The sequence below is a fragment of the Panicum virgatum genome, chromosome 5N (genome assembly GCF_016808335.1).
Source record: "Panicum virgatum strain AP13 chromosome 5N, P.virgatum_v5, whole genome shotgun sequence".
NCBI lineage: Eukaryota > Viridiplantae > Streptophyta > Magnoliopsida > Poales > Poaceae > Panicum > Panicum virgatum.
The window spans coordinates 47,859,643-47,874,461 of NC_053149.1; the positions used below are offsets into that span (position 1 = coordinate 47,859,643).

Consider the following 14,819-nt stretch of genomic DNA (forward strand, 5'->3'; position numbering starts at 1 on the left):
TTAGGCCTCTGTTTTGGGTTATGGTTTAGTTGTCTGTTATGTTCATTAGGCACAGTCACGTGTAGGATGTTCCGATCTAGCAGTGAAGCTGTTACCATCGTGGATTAGATTAATTAGATTTAATTGAAGCAGCTTTATAGTTATTTGCTTTATTCATCAATATCCGGATAGATACAGATCCAATCCGACACCAGGACTCGATCGGCTCTTTAAAGCTGATGCAAGAGTCGTCCCGGGGAGCCGACCACAGCTCGGACTTACGTTTACACGTGTCTTTGTATGCAGGAAACTGTTTGGAGCACGTCCGCATCCTCCTGATCGGGTATAGGTCAGGTGGCACACCCGGCTTTCCACGGAATCTCCGGGCGCGTGACGGAATTGCGGGCCGTCGACGAGGGAGCAGTGCCTGCCAGCGCCCCGGCGACCTCCCGGCTCTTCGTGTTGCCTGTCGCTGCTCGCCGGTGGGTTTCGACCGACAACACCATACTATTAAATGTTGTTGGTGGATCAGCTAAGAGAAGGGAAATGATTAGAGATATTAACCTTAAAGTAATGAGTAAGGCACTTGGGTGTGGGCAACTTCAAACTGGTACAGGGTTAAATCAAGAGCAAAGTGTTCAAAGACCTGGAGATACTCGTTGGAGTTCTCATTATAAATCTCGGAAGAGTATAGTTGACATGTTTTCTACAATAATGAAGGTACTAGAAATTGTGGAAAAGGATAAGGACTGGAAAATTAGAGATCAAGCATCAAATCTTCGGGAGTATTTCCAGTCTTTTGACTCCATTTTCTATTTGCATCTCATGTTGACTATATTAGGAATCACAAATACCTTGTGCTTAGCACTGCAGCGCAAGGATAAAGATATAGTGAATGCTATTAACTGTGTGAGAGCCACTAGATGCCAATTAGATGAGCTTAGAAGAGAAAAGTGGGAAAAACTAATAGATGATGTGTATGAATTTTGTGAGAAGAATGATATTGCCAAATTGAAAATGGAAGATGAATATATTGATCCAAAGAAGAGGAGGCACAAATCTGGAATCACAAACAAGCATTACTATCAAGTAGATTGTTTCAATGATATTATTGATTGGGTACTCCAAGAGCTTAACAGCTGCTTCAACGAGACAAGCTCTCAATTGCTTGTATGCTCGGCCTCTTTTAGTTCAAGAGACTCGTTTTGTGATTTTAATGTGGACAAGTTGTTGAGCCTAGCAAAGCTTTATCCACATGATTTTGATTCTGGAAATCTGAGGGACCTTAGCAATGAACTTGGCCTCTACATATTTGATGTGAGAAATGATGATAGATTCTCCAACATACAAACTATTGCCGAGCTTTCTCAGAAAATGGTGGAGACTAGAAAACATGATCGTTACCCACTAGTTTATCGACTTCTGAAGCTTGTACTAGTACTGCCAGTTGCTACTGCTACAGTTGAGAGGATTTTCTCTGGCATGAAGATTGTGAAAACAAATTTGCGCAACCGCATCAGTGATCAATTTATGAGCGATTATCTTATTTGCTTTGTGGAGAAAGAAGAAATGATGAAAGTCACGAATGAGTCAGTGATTCGTCGCTTCATGAAAATGCAAGAATGCAGATTTGATGATAATTAAAGGTGACATATAATATATTTTGCCTATTTTAATAGTTTTGACCATGCTAATAGTATTTATATTGTCATTTTCTTTTGTTACTCTTTTATAGTCGCACCCCCTTTGTTACCCTCTAGCTTCGCCACTGGATCGCCCCCCCTGCGTATGAGGATGCGGGGCGCCACCACGAGCGCACCTTCACCAACCGTACCGTATCGATTATGAATACTACACTTTTTTTAAGGGTTGTCCGAAAAACATAACATTTCTCGGGATGCGTTTAGTTCCATGGATAATTTTTTTTTGAAATTTTTACAATACTAATTAGGAATATTAAATATAGATAAATTGTAAAACTAATTACATAGATGGACGGAAAATCGCGAGATAAATATATTAAACCTAATTAATTCATCTTTAAAAGTTGTTTACTGTAGTAAAATATTATCATCTCGTGATTTTAACCAAGGTTACCTTAGTTCGCGATCGACACGACCGGCCTCCGATCATCCGTCCAGAGATCGGATAGCCACAAACAAAGGCAGGGCTAGCGGCAGAGGCTTCGTAGCCCGCGGCCAGCGCCCCCTGACCCTGACCCATGTGCCAGCACCTGCGCGCACGTGATGATCCCGGCGGCGGCGTCCTCCCCGACGCGCGAGGCGGATGCGAACGAACACCTCGCGCGGCGCGCGCACCGTGTAATTAACCCATACTGCTTGCGACCCGGGGGAGGCTAATTCCGACCCAACTTCTCTGACTTCAACAGTCTATCATAGCATGTGCTGTTCACGGGACACTGTAGTATGAGTACTGTAGCGATTGACTTTATCCATCCATCTCAGAGCGAACAGCTCAAAAGTCATGGCAACAGTATTCCCTGACTTTCAGCAGGGAATCCCGATTGGGCTAATCCATCCGCGCCGCCGTCCCTCCCGGGGCCGGGCACGCCGCGGTCGCGTCGCGCGGAGGGGCGGCCGGGGACGACGCGACGACTGCGGCTGCGGCCCCGCGCCGGCCGGCCTCACATACTACTACTAGTTTGACGCGAAACTGATAAGGCCTCCCCCGGCTTCCACACCCTGCGGCCATACCCATACCATACGGCGACTTTGACGGTTTGACCTCGACGGGTCGACGCGGGGAGGGATCGCAACGATCACCACGAGCGTCGCAACTCGCAACCAGCCAGGCTCGCCAGGGCCAGGTTGTCCTGCTCGACCCCGTCACGGCACGTAAGCAGGGTGCGCGGCGCGGCGTCCTCTATTCCTGCGCAAGCAAAGGCTCGAGTAGCAGTAGCACCGGGTCTCCCTCCTGACTGACCCGATCGAGCGGTCCGGGGCGAGCAAGCATGTGCAGAGCAGCTAGCGGAGGCGCACATGCGGGCATGTTAGCCTACACTACCAACACCGGGTTCGTCAACAAACTAGTGCGCCGCGTGCTCGCCGAGCCCTCGTACACTTGTGCACGCCATATGCCTTCGCCAGCGGATCGGACAACGATTGTTCCACTTGAAAGGCCACGCAGGCACGCAGCCTTGCTGCACGAGACCTGTTTTTTACCATTTAATTATATTCCGTGAAACTTCATTTGATACATGAAAAAGAACGTGCTTGATAGACTCTTTATTTTTTTCTTTTATGAAAGATTGCAACGTGGGTGAGATGAATAGGTCAATTTGTTATCCCTGCATAGTTTTTATCGCAGGTTACTGCCGCACTTGTTAGTGGGTACAATAAGCTATATAGTGGAACAACTACATAGGCTGTGTTTGGATCTAAGAGCTACAGCTATTTGGGCTAGAGCTAATTAGCTCAAACAAATAGTCCTCCAATAAAAAAAAACTCTTGATATATTTGGATCCAAGAGCTATTTAGTCTTTAAAGTATCTTTTCCTAATCATTGGAGTCCTATTACCTCTCTTGCTATGGTGGACTCCACCTGAAATTGCCCAAATAATCACCTTTTGGGTGTGATAGTTTTTTAAGGTAGGCTATTTGCAAATAGCTAAGAACTAGCCTTCATGTTTGGGGATTTTGAGTTATTTTGGGCTAGTTAGATCTAGCTCTTGGATCCAAACACGGCCATATCATTGGCATACAAGGTTGTATTTTTGTTTTATCCGTGCACGGGATTTCTAAACGTTTGCCACAAGCTAATCGCTCTTTTGCTCATCAGGTTCACTCGGGGACCATACACCTCTAGCGCACTACAGCAGGGGGTGTTAGTCATGTTATTATTATTATTATTACAGGCAAATGATTTTTTATTTTTTTTGTATCAATTATTATTTGTACATCTAGCGAAAGGGCCTCTAGCTGACTTGGTTAGATGGTTCCGATATTTACGATAAAATTTACTTGAGCAAGATCCAGTGAAGGAAAAAGCACTAAACATTTTCAACAGCATCTAGGCATCAATATAACATTAATCTAAAAATTTTACTTCATGAATCACAGTACAACACCTAGAACAATTAGATCTATTTAAACATGACATAGAAGAAGATCTAAACATAAACTGTCGCTACAGTTGTGCTCTGGCCCTAAAAATTTTGTACAGAGCTAAACTCCCAGAATGAAGGTCACTATCCAAAAATCATGTATAGACTGACCTAGAATATAAGTTACATTTAAAAGCTAATCAAACTAACATTGATGCTAGAATACAATTTATTTTGGAATTGGTCTTGGTCTTGGTCTTGTACAAAAGCTGTAGATCTCAGATAGAATACAATTTTACAAATTGTTTTTTAAAAAACAAAACTTGAACTCATATTTTAAAGATAGGCCCCTGGCTTTTTGTGTAACGGACCCTACAACTAATTAGGGGCTTGCAATGTGGCCCTTGCCCATGGCCGGTGGCGGGGGAAGCCAAAATCCGGCTTGCTGGTGGCCAGCTGATGGCGAGGGAAAGGTGGGGGAGTTTCAGGGCAGCGAGAGCTACCTTTCGATGGCTTCGGTTGGGGACGGGATGGACAGAGGCGGGCCGGCAACGAGAGCAGAGGCTCGCCGGCGAGGGAGGAGGCGTGCGGCGGCGGTCCGACGGGGCCTGGGAGGTGAGGTCGGCTTGGGAGGTGTGGTGGGAGGTGGTGGAGCGGTTCTGAGGATTAGCTTGGGCGGAGGTGGCGGCGCGGCTTGGAAAGGGTGGTGGCCAAATGGAGCACGAGCCGCGCTGAAGGCGCGGCAGCAGCCGCTGGCGCAAGATCATGGCTGAGGCTAGGTCAGGTGGAGGCGCGTCGCCGAGGGAGATCTGGCGGCTTGGCGCGGCTGCCTGACGGGCGGCTCGATGCAACAGTTCCTTAGTAGCGGCTCCTCCTCTTTCGTTCTCTTCCTCCACGGCCCGACAGGCAGCTCGACGCAACGCGTGGTGGCGCTGTGGCGCGGCGGCTCAGTGCGCCTGCCCGAGTGGCAGGTGAGCCTGCCCGTTCCAGTGGCCGTTGGATGGCCCGATCAGACAGCTAATTTTTTAGGCGACGTGGTGCGCTCTGGTGCTAGGAAATCACCCGAGCGCGGACGCGCTTTCGTGTCTGGTTCTAGTGGCCGTTGGATGGCACGATCAGACAACTGATTTTTTAGGTGACATGGCGTGCTAGCTCTTTTTTTTTTGGAAAAGTAACTTACCATTAACGAAGTGATGTAACACGATCGCTGGCCACTAGGTCCTCGACAAAAGTCGTAGTGCTCTGCCAACGGAGGCCGGCACTCGGAGGACACTTACAACCCAATGTTGCTAAGGCATGTGCCACCCTTTTACATGATCTAGGGACATATTCAACAAATCAATCCACCTGTGCCACCCTATTACATGCTTGTAGCTAGTAAGCCCTGTATCTCGCAGATCAATCCACATGTGGACGCCAAACGATGTGCTGAATTTTTCAGAGCCTGTTTGAGCACCAGGGAATTATTTTCAACAATAATTCGTTCAACACCCCTCTCCCCTGCCAACATCACCCCGGCTAAACACGGTTCCACCTCTGATTGGGAAGCATCTAGAACTCTTGTTAGCTTCCCAGCAGCTGCTTCCACTACATCTCCCTCCTCATCTCTGATTATCAGCCCCCATCCTACCTCGCTCGTTCTTTCAGAAAAAGCACCATCTGAATTTATCTTTACCCAGCCCTATTCAGGCGGCTTCCACATATGTTTGGCCACCTACACTGGCTCTGTATTTTGTTTGCAGATGTCCAGGTATTCAGCTGTGTACTGCTGACACGTAAAGGCAACCTCCTATACTGATTTTCTTTTCTCGCCCTCTCGGACTCTATTTCTTTCTAACCACCATAGCCAAAAGGAATGTGACAATTATCATTTGTTCACGTTTTTGAATAGCCAAAATGTACTTTATTACATCAAATGCTGAAGATTTCCTTTCCAGGGTACAACGGTGTTATTCCATTTCCATTGCCCTCCAAATTTTAAGAGCTCCTTTATACTTGAAAAACAGGTGCATGGCGCGCTAGCTCTGGTGCCAGGGAATTGTCTGAGCGCGCGCTTTCGTGTTTGGAGATTCCGGCCACCACCCCCGCTACTACGCCGTGCGCCGCGCGCGCTCAGTCGCGCACGGAAGATGCAGAGGGCACGTTGCAGCGTTGGCCGTGGCGGGCAGAATGCCTTGTGTCCTCTCAAGTTGGGCTACGTGGGCCTGTTGCCACATCAAATTTACTAAGTTAATTTGTTGGAAGAGAACAAAAGGATAGGCAAGAAATCTGGGCCGACTAGCCGACGACGACGATAGCGAGCGAGCGAGCGAGCACAAGAAGGAACGAACGGCCCAAGCTGACCCAATCAAAGCGCCGGCTCGTCCCACACTCTCCTGCTCTTTTCCAAAGTCAATGGATCTGTGGAAGCGTCTGCCATCGTTAAACCAAGTGACTGAGTGCTGCTTTAAAAAAAAAGTGACTGGGTGAGAATGCTGCATACTAAATCATTATTACTCGCTTACAGCATTTTTTTAGAGGAGCATACCTCCACAAAGAGAATGTCGAATCTAAAACATTAAAACTTGCAAACGGCAAACAATAACAATCGCAAAGAAGCTAGTCCACAACCGCAAAGAGACCTGCAGTAAAAAAAAAAAGAACCTGCAGTAACATTTTTCTCGAATCGAGACCTGCAATGGTTGATTGCCGCATTTCCACTTTGCAGCTGGACAGAAATAGTATACTCCAAAAAGGAAGAGACAAGCTGAAGGCAAGCAGGCCTACGTGCTGTGTTTCGTTTTTCCATTTACCTGTGATTGTACACAATTAGGCAGATCATGCATTCTTTTGGGAGTTGTAACAGCAGGTTGTACTTATGATTCTTACGTGTTACAAATGTACGAGGAATTTCTGTTACATCAAGGTTTTCATCTCGAAGATACAATAATGATATATTCGTTTACTGATGTAATGTAATTCTAGAATAGCTACTCCATGTTGTTCTTCCTGAAGGCTCTAGTGTCTTTTCTATTCGGACTGCAACTATGCCTTTTTCAGATAACCGTGTTTTATCTTGCAAATTGCAATGCGTAGTAGCCTCCGTAGACTACAAGCTCATGCAGATCGGGAAAAGTGCTGAAAGAAATTCAGGCATTCCAGCAACTGGGAAGCTAGAGAGGTATGAGTATGACAGTGGCTGATGATCTTGCTACACCGTATCTTAAGATGATTCGGTCTTCATGGCGGTCTTGTACTCTTGTCCAAGCCTACTGGAGTAGGTTTACCTTCAAGCACTTTTCTCCACACTATTGCACAGTGCCTGATTGGTTGGATGTCAGTTTTTGGCAAGCCAAAATCATGGCAAACCAATATATTGGCCTACCAAAAAAATCAGGTCATGCCAAAGTGTTGGCAAGAAGTTTAGTTATTAATTTGGTTTAATATCAACCAATACTCTCTTCTCTTGTGAGGTTTAAAAAGATTCCGGTAACTTGCAATGATTTTGGTCAAAATGACCAAAATCTAGGTATGAACTTGACCAATTTCTAGGTATGAATTATTTGATAGCCAAATCTTATCAGTATGCATTGATTTTGGCATGGTAAAAATTAGTAGCGAACCAAGCAGGCTCTCTGTCCAACATACAAAGGTCTGATTGATTTTAGGATGTGTGTAGCCTACATGGCATGGTAGAACCAGGTTCCCCACAGCCAGGCTCTAAACATGCAAGCACGGCATGTTTGATTGCTAGAATAGCTTGAGCTAGACTGCATTGAGCTGGTGATTGGTTGCATGTATATATGAAAATTTTAGTATAAAATGGTTATCCCACGTTGGCCGATGCACGCCAGGAGTCTGGCTTCGGAGAAACAACATTTTATTCGTATTCTGGGAGCCAGGTCTGAGGCCTCTCTGCACGCGAAACCCGGTGCAACCAATTAGCCCATCTTCGCATACGGAGAGCCTGGTTGGCCTGCCGTCCTCCTGGCAACAAATCATACCCAACGTGAATAACCGCATACTCAAGTAGTAAGAGAGAACAATGAACAAGTGAAAAATATGGCCAATCCTCCGGTTGCCCATCACTCTCTAAAAAAACAAAAAAAAAAGGTTGCTGTTGACATCTGCGGTGGCGTCAGCGAACCTGACGAGCTGCCGCCGCCGCCACAGGCCACACCCGAGCCGCGGCCGTAGAACCTGCGCGGAGAGGCACACTCCCACTGCGACTTGCCCCTCCTCGACCCGGCGGCTCCTCTAGCTCAAGAATCAAGATGCCCGGCTGCCCGTACGCCACGGCCAAAAAGACCCCTGGCCCTTTGGTTCGTTGAACCTGGCCCTTCAACGCTCCCCAAGGCCAGCCAGAGCCGCCGAGGGCCGTCTCCTTGCTGTTGCGGTCCTGCGCACTCGAGCCCAGGCTTGGTCCCCGTCCCCTCGACGGGTGCGCTTAGTTGGTAAAAAAGTTTGAATTTTAGGTTTAAAAGATTCAGTTCGTGCTAATCAGTTAGACTGTGTAATTAGTTATTTTTTCAACTATATATAATACACTGTATGTGTTCGAAAATTTGATGTGACAGATACTTTGCGAAATTTTTTGCAAACTAAACAGAGCCGGATCCAAAACCACACGCGCACAGAAGAAAAGTGTCAGCTGGCCCCCGTATAAAGGCCGCACCACCCCGCGGCGGCCAGCCACCCGCTCCCGCTGCCCCCCGCCCCGCCGCGTCGCCATGGCTCTCGCCGTCCGCGCGCCCCGCTTCCAGCCGCGGCCGGCCTCCGTTTCCGCGCCCGCCTCCACGTCATCCCTCGCCGCCGCCGCGAACGCGAGGTCCCGCGCCGGCGCCGCCGTCCGCGCCTCCGCCGCCTCGCCCTTCACCGAGGCCACCTCCTCCTCGCGCTACCGCCGCGACGCCTGGTCCTACGCTGCCGACGGCTCGTCCAAGCCCGCGTCCTCGTCGTCGTCGTCCGATGCCGCCGCTGCCGCCGCGGCGGTGGCGGCGGCGGGCCGCCGGGACGACGAGATCGCGCTGCAGCTGCCGGAGCTGCGCAGGCTCCTGGACGCGCTGAGGGCTTCCAGGGGTAGGGGCGCCGAGGGGGAGGGCGGCGCCGGCGGGCCCGGGAGGGTTGCGCTGGTCGGGACGGGGCCCGGGGACCCCGAGCTGCTCACGCTCAAGGCGGTCCGGGCCATCGAGGCCGCGGACCTGGTGCTCTACGACCGGCTGGTGTCCAACGACGTGCTGGACTTGGTCGGGGAGGGCGCCAGGCTTCTGTACGTTAGCAAGACGGCGGGATACCACAGCCGCACCCAGGTGAGGAATACTGCTCCAGTGCTCCTTTGATCCAATTGCGATGAGTTGAGGTTTTCACGCTGTTGGGAATGCTAATTGGGCGTGCATTCTGCAATTAAGGTTTCGAGTACATTATTACTATCATTATGTCAATACATCGGACGTCTTTCATGAAGCAAAACAGAGCATGCCATATTTCTGCCTAAAAAGGCAGTGAACTTAGGTGGCCTAGGTGGCCAAGCTTAGGAGTTAGGACTTTGTGCCTTTTTCTTCGATTTGTTGGCAATCTATATGTCTGATGGCTGTTTGATGAAATGCAGGAGGAGATTCATGAGCTACTCCTCAGCTTTGCAGAGGCTGGTGCCAATGTGGTACGGTTGAAAGGCGGCGATCCTCTGGTAATCCTATTTACCTCTTGAGGATTCATATTGCAATTCCAGTTGTTAGTCTAGTCAAACATTAAAATAGTTAAGAAATTTTGCTATTGATGGTACCATGTTCATCCGCATTGACAACTACCCTTCAGAGTAAAGGCAATAATCTGTTCATAGGCTGCCTTTAGTCATTTTCAATTAATGAATTCATAAAAACTGATGGTCTGATACTGATCAGTATTGATATCACCAATTTTATAGTGGTTGTAGTTTGTAACTCGTTAATGCAAAAAAATCATACAAGGTAACCTCTTTTTAGGTTACTGTGTGGCTTTTGACATAAGGTTCTTAAACTTGGAAATGAACAAGATTAGTAGGATGGAAAAAGATCGAGCATTGTTGAAGCTTTTTGGGCTTGCAGTTCGCATATTATTGTAGATGAATGCAGTCTTCATTGAAATAATGTGGCGTAAATCTATTAAAATAGTAAATGATGTCATGTATTTAAGCTGTATAGTAATAACTGGTATTTTCTGTTATTTTCTATTTTTATTCATTTTACTCAATAGGGTTTCTATTGTTATGGGTATATAAACCATCTCATGTAAACTTAATGTGTATGTAAATCCTTCACAGTTGCTAAATAGCAATACACGAAAAGGATTAACATAACAGCAGAAGTATGTACCATATTAACAGAAAGAATAGAGGGGTATAGGGTCACCTGCAGTCGTATATTTTTTCTTAACACAATAGAGGCAAGGAAAGTAGTACAAATACTAGCAAATTTGTTATATTTGAGCATAGATTGTGTGTGTGAACCAGAGGCATGGCTTACTGCATCAGAGAACTAATTGGCATTGCATATATGAGCATATCTACCTTTACCTTGGAGGAGTATATTTATAGGCCCTAAATTCACTTTGTATTCCTTTCAGGTCTTTGGAAGAGGTGGAGAAGAGATGGATTTCCTACAGCAGCAAGGAATTAGAGTTGAAGTTATCCCAGGTATGATAAACCCACCATGGAGTCTTCGATAATTTGCAGTGTTGGTTGGTTCTAGTTATCAATTGCTTGGATCAAAACTCTGCAGGAATTACTTCTGCTTCAGGAATTGCAGCAGAACTAGGCATTCCACTAACCCATCGAGGTGTTGCTACCAGGTAATGTTAATATTTGCATTTGCATCTCTGCCTAACATTCAAATGGAGCTTCTGGTCAGGCCAAAAGATTTTGCTCGTTATAGAAAACCACCTTTCCAATATTACTCTTGTGCAAACTTCAGCATAACTAATCAGTCTTTGGTTTAGGAGCTGCAGCACTTCCGCAGATACATTTTAGCAATGAGCATGCATGTCTGATTTAGGATATGGATTTCTGACAAATAACTGATCATTCTTTGGTTTAGGACCTGCATAGTCAGAGTTTTAAATATTATATTGCTTCATTTGGTTGTCTCTATGTTGTGGTGTTCTGTGACTAATGAGGTAACATTTTTTAAAAGAAAAAATGTCTCACTGAGGTGAATGGCACTACTATGCCAAAGGGTATAATGTTTGGCTCTGTCGCCTCTTTTGGCTGGGTCACCCCTTGCATTGATAAATGAACAGAAAGACAATAGTACATTTCTGATGTTGTATTGTACAGTGTCAGAAATTTCCAAACTGATTAGCAGAATATTATTTGACATTACAATGTTTTCTGCAGTGTCAGATTTTTAACTGGGCACTCTAGAAATGGTGGGACGGATCCTCTATATGTGGCAGGGAATGCTGCTGATCCAGACACTACTTTGGTTGTGTACATGGGTTTGTCAACACTGCCATCTCTTGCTTCAAAGTTAATGAAGCACGGCCTTCCGCCAGATACCCCTGCTGTTGCAGTAGAGCGCGGCACTACCCCTCAACAACGAATGGTACTGACTCATATGCCCTAGCCAACTAAACTGTGTGTAGCTAGCTATACATGCTCAATATTTCTTGTTCTGTAGGTATTCTCATTGTTAAAGGATCTCGTGGATGAAGTCAAGTCGGCTGATCTAGTTTCTCCGACTCTAATAATTATTGGAAAAGTGGTATCCCTGTCTCCCTTTTGGGTCGATTCATCTGAACATGATGCACTGAAGATTGAGAACTCATATGTAAGTGAGGCCAGATGATAGCAGTTTTCCTGAATCAAGTGTTTGGGCAATCCTTGACTAATGGAGTATTCTGGATATGAGCAATTCTGTTTGAGAACCAAGGTAGTCTGATCTGGATTAGTTTGGGACATGTGAGCACAGTTTTAACCTGGTGAGCCTTGATATTTCAGGAAGCACGAAATCTGAATTATGGATGACAGCTTTACACAAGAAACCCATAGACAGCCTTGGAGCCGCTGTGCAAGTGAATGGATGGTGCCTGACAGTGTGGACTAATCTAAACCGAGAGCTGCAATCCGGCTTATTTGATTTTGGCAATAGTTGTGTGCTTCTGCTTTACTTTGGTGGGAGGAGGGTGTTGGTTCTCCGAATTGTCATTCCTGGAGCATCAGTAGATATATATGGAGTGTTCAAATCAATTCGGTTTCCTTTTGTCGAGGGGGCCATTCATGGAGCCAAAGTAGATGTATGGTTTTCAATTCAGTAGCACCTGGCGGCTTCTTTCTGAATAACCTGAGGCCCATTTGGAGTGCAGGGTTTTACAGAAATTTCACAAGAAATAGTTTACTGTTGTGGAAATCAAGAAAAAATCTGGTTCCCAATTCCCAAACGTGGGTAATTGTATAATTTGTTCATTTTCTTGAAATAAATATATTGCCTTTTTGTTTTGTGTCCCTCTTTGCAAACTGTAGCACAGCGCCTAAAGTAAGAGCCTTTAAGGCAGCCGGGTTCAACATTTATAGTTTTTTTTACTTCTGTTGAGAAAGTTACCTCATACAAAGTTGGATGTTACTGTTGACACATTACACTGGAATAGTAGAAATTAAAATGATTATAAAAGATTCTGTCGTCGTAAATCGTAACAAGCAAGGAACAGAAATTAACGGACGTGATGACTAACTTCTTACAGTATCTTTTCTCAAAACCAAAAAAGAATTATGTACAGTCTCTGTAAGTTCTATGATTCTCTTCTTTAGTATTGTAATAGGGTGGTCAATTCAAGCCATCAACATCTCTGAAACAAATATATATAGCTGCAACTTTTATGTTCTGTTTCTCTGTTGGGCAATGAAATGAGTAATTGTGCACGTGTACTCTGCATTTTTAATTTAATTAGACAACATAATGGTGATTACGATCCGTATTAGTTTTATTGTTATTAGTTTGGTGAGTAATGGTTGTTATGGGCCACATAAGACTAAGAATACCATTTGTTGGAGAGAGGCAAGACAAGAGGTCCCAATAACTCGGTGCAGAGGGCACTTTAACGGGCAGAGCCTCACGGTTTGCCTTAATCTACCTTAATGCTGTAAATCTTCGGCTAAATTAGTCAAGTTCGGCTCGATCTGAATTGTTTTGTTGGGAGGTGTTGGCTTTCCCAACTTTCTGTTGAAATGGTCATCCCTGGAGCCGTGGAGCCTGACTCGAGTTTAAATTCATTATAATCTATAGTAAGCACCAACCGCTTATAATTATAAAGGCTCATTTGACAAAGCCTAGTAAATACTATATCTCAGTATACAGTTTAGGCCCTGTTTGGTTTGGAAAAGTCTCTAGCCTCTCCAAAAGTCCCTGGGGCTAAACAAAAGTCCTACCCTGTTTGATTTCAATAATTGAAGGAACTAAACCTCACTAAATAAAGTGCACAAAAGACCTCTTTACTCCTCCCTGCATGCGTCCAAACGGGATTTCGAAATGGAGGGGAGGGAGCTGCAGTTCGCTGGGCTGGGCGGGGGCGAAGAGGAGGCGGAGGAGTCGCGGTCGGGGTCCGCGGCGGCGGTCGTGGCGCGCGAAGGGGACGTGGACCCGGAGGAGTTGCGGTCGGGGTCGGCGGCCCCCGCGGCGCGTGGCGTGGAGGAGGATCCGCAGTGCTCGGCTCCGGCGTCGGCCGCACCCGCGGGGGCGGGCGCGGGTCTAGGGGGCGGTTTGCCGGGCCTGGCGGCCTTGGCGGCGCGCGGACGGCGGCGACGTTGGCGGCAAGCTCCCCGAGCACCACCTGCTTGCACTTGGCGGGGGGCCCGCCGGCGCCGGCGCCGGCCTCGGCCGCGCGCTTAGCGGCGGATCGGGTGAGCCGTGGCCCCGCGGCCGCCGCCGCCGCCGCGGCGGGGGTGGCGGCGGAGATCTAGGCGGCGGAGAGGGGCACGGGTGGGGAGAGGACGGGGAGCCAGACGTTGTGGATGAGGAGGAGGCTTCCGCGTCGGGGTGGGGGAGGGGCGGACCGGGTAGGGTAGGGGCAGTAGGTGGAAATATAGCCCAAAAGTCTCAAAAAGCTTCTCATGAGGGTCTTCTCCAGGAAAAGTCTCTACTCTAAAAAAAAAATCCTTAAAAGTCCCACCCTGTTTGGTTTAAAAGTTCCATAAGTCCCTGGGACTTCTACAAAAGTCCCTTAAACCAAATAGGGTCTTAGAGTTTACTAGTAGAAATAGGATACCCAAATTAGAGAATTCATCTACCTATACCGAATTTGTGGGGCGAACTTTATTTTTTCTGTACACGGATAACCATGGCATACGCATGCTAAATTTTTGTCTTGAAACTTGTGACTGTCGAATCCCAGTTGATTGAAGATAAAGATCACTTCATGTTGTTGAGACGCCAGCTCGCTGAAATTGTTATTTATATAAAGAAAGGCATAGGGTGAGATATGTAGAACAAATGAGGCATTGGAAAAGGGACTTGTATTGAAAGGTGGATGCCAACGCTTTGACAAGTCGACGCAGGCGAAGCTGTGCAGCGGAGTCGGAGAAGATGAGGGATGGAAAGAGGACGACGGGCGCGCGGCGACCGAAGTAATGGGGCTTCCCGGCGGCGGCTGGTCGGCATATAGTACGGTCGACGGCGAAGGCGAAGGCCTGCTCCGAAGGGGATGGATGCAATGGCCGGCTCACATTGGCTCCCTCCCAACTCCCATAGCTGACCTAGTAAGAACTTGCCCCACTTGTGGCGACCATTCGGGCATGTCAAGCTGCTTTCCGCCGTAATGTTGAGCGCCTATA

At 47.0% G+C, this 14,819-nt stretch overlaps 2 protein-coding genes across 3 annotated transcripts; both read left to right on the forward strand.

Moving 5' to 3' along the window:
• Nucleotides 1-552: 552 nt before the first annotated feature.
• Nucleotides 553-1,623, forward strand: LOC120674874. The gene has a single exon (XM_039955977.1). The coding sequence runs from the start codon at nt 553-555 to the stop codon at nt 1,621-1,623; it is 1,071 nt and encodes a 356-aa protein (XP_039811911.1).
• A 7,081-nt stretch (nt 1,624-8,704) lies between these two features.
• Nucleotides 8,705-12,497, forward strand: LOC120675635 (S-adenosyl-L-methionine-dependent uroporphyrinogen III methyltransferase, chloroplastic-like). Of its 2 annotated transcripts, none has more exons than XM_039956838.1 (7): nt 8,705-9,330; nt 9,630-9,707; nt 10,622-10,691; nt 10,777-10,846; nt 11,391-11,598; nt 11,674-11,823; nt 11,994-12,497. In XM_039956838.1, exons 1-7 carry the CDS (start codon nt 8,752-8,754, stop codon nt 12,018-12,020), a joined length of 1,182 nt encoding a protein of 393 aa, XP_039812772.1. In that variant the 5' UTR covers nt 8,705-8,751; the 3' UTR covers nt 12,021-12,497. The 2 variants fall into 2 exon arrangements, 1 of the variants encoding a protein (XP_039812772.1); XR_005675408.1 differs by having other exon boundaries at nt 8,706-9,330; nt 11,674-11,925.
• Nucleotides 12,498-14,819: the final 2,322 nt, after the last annotated feature.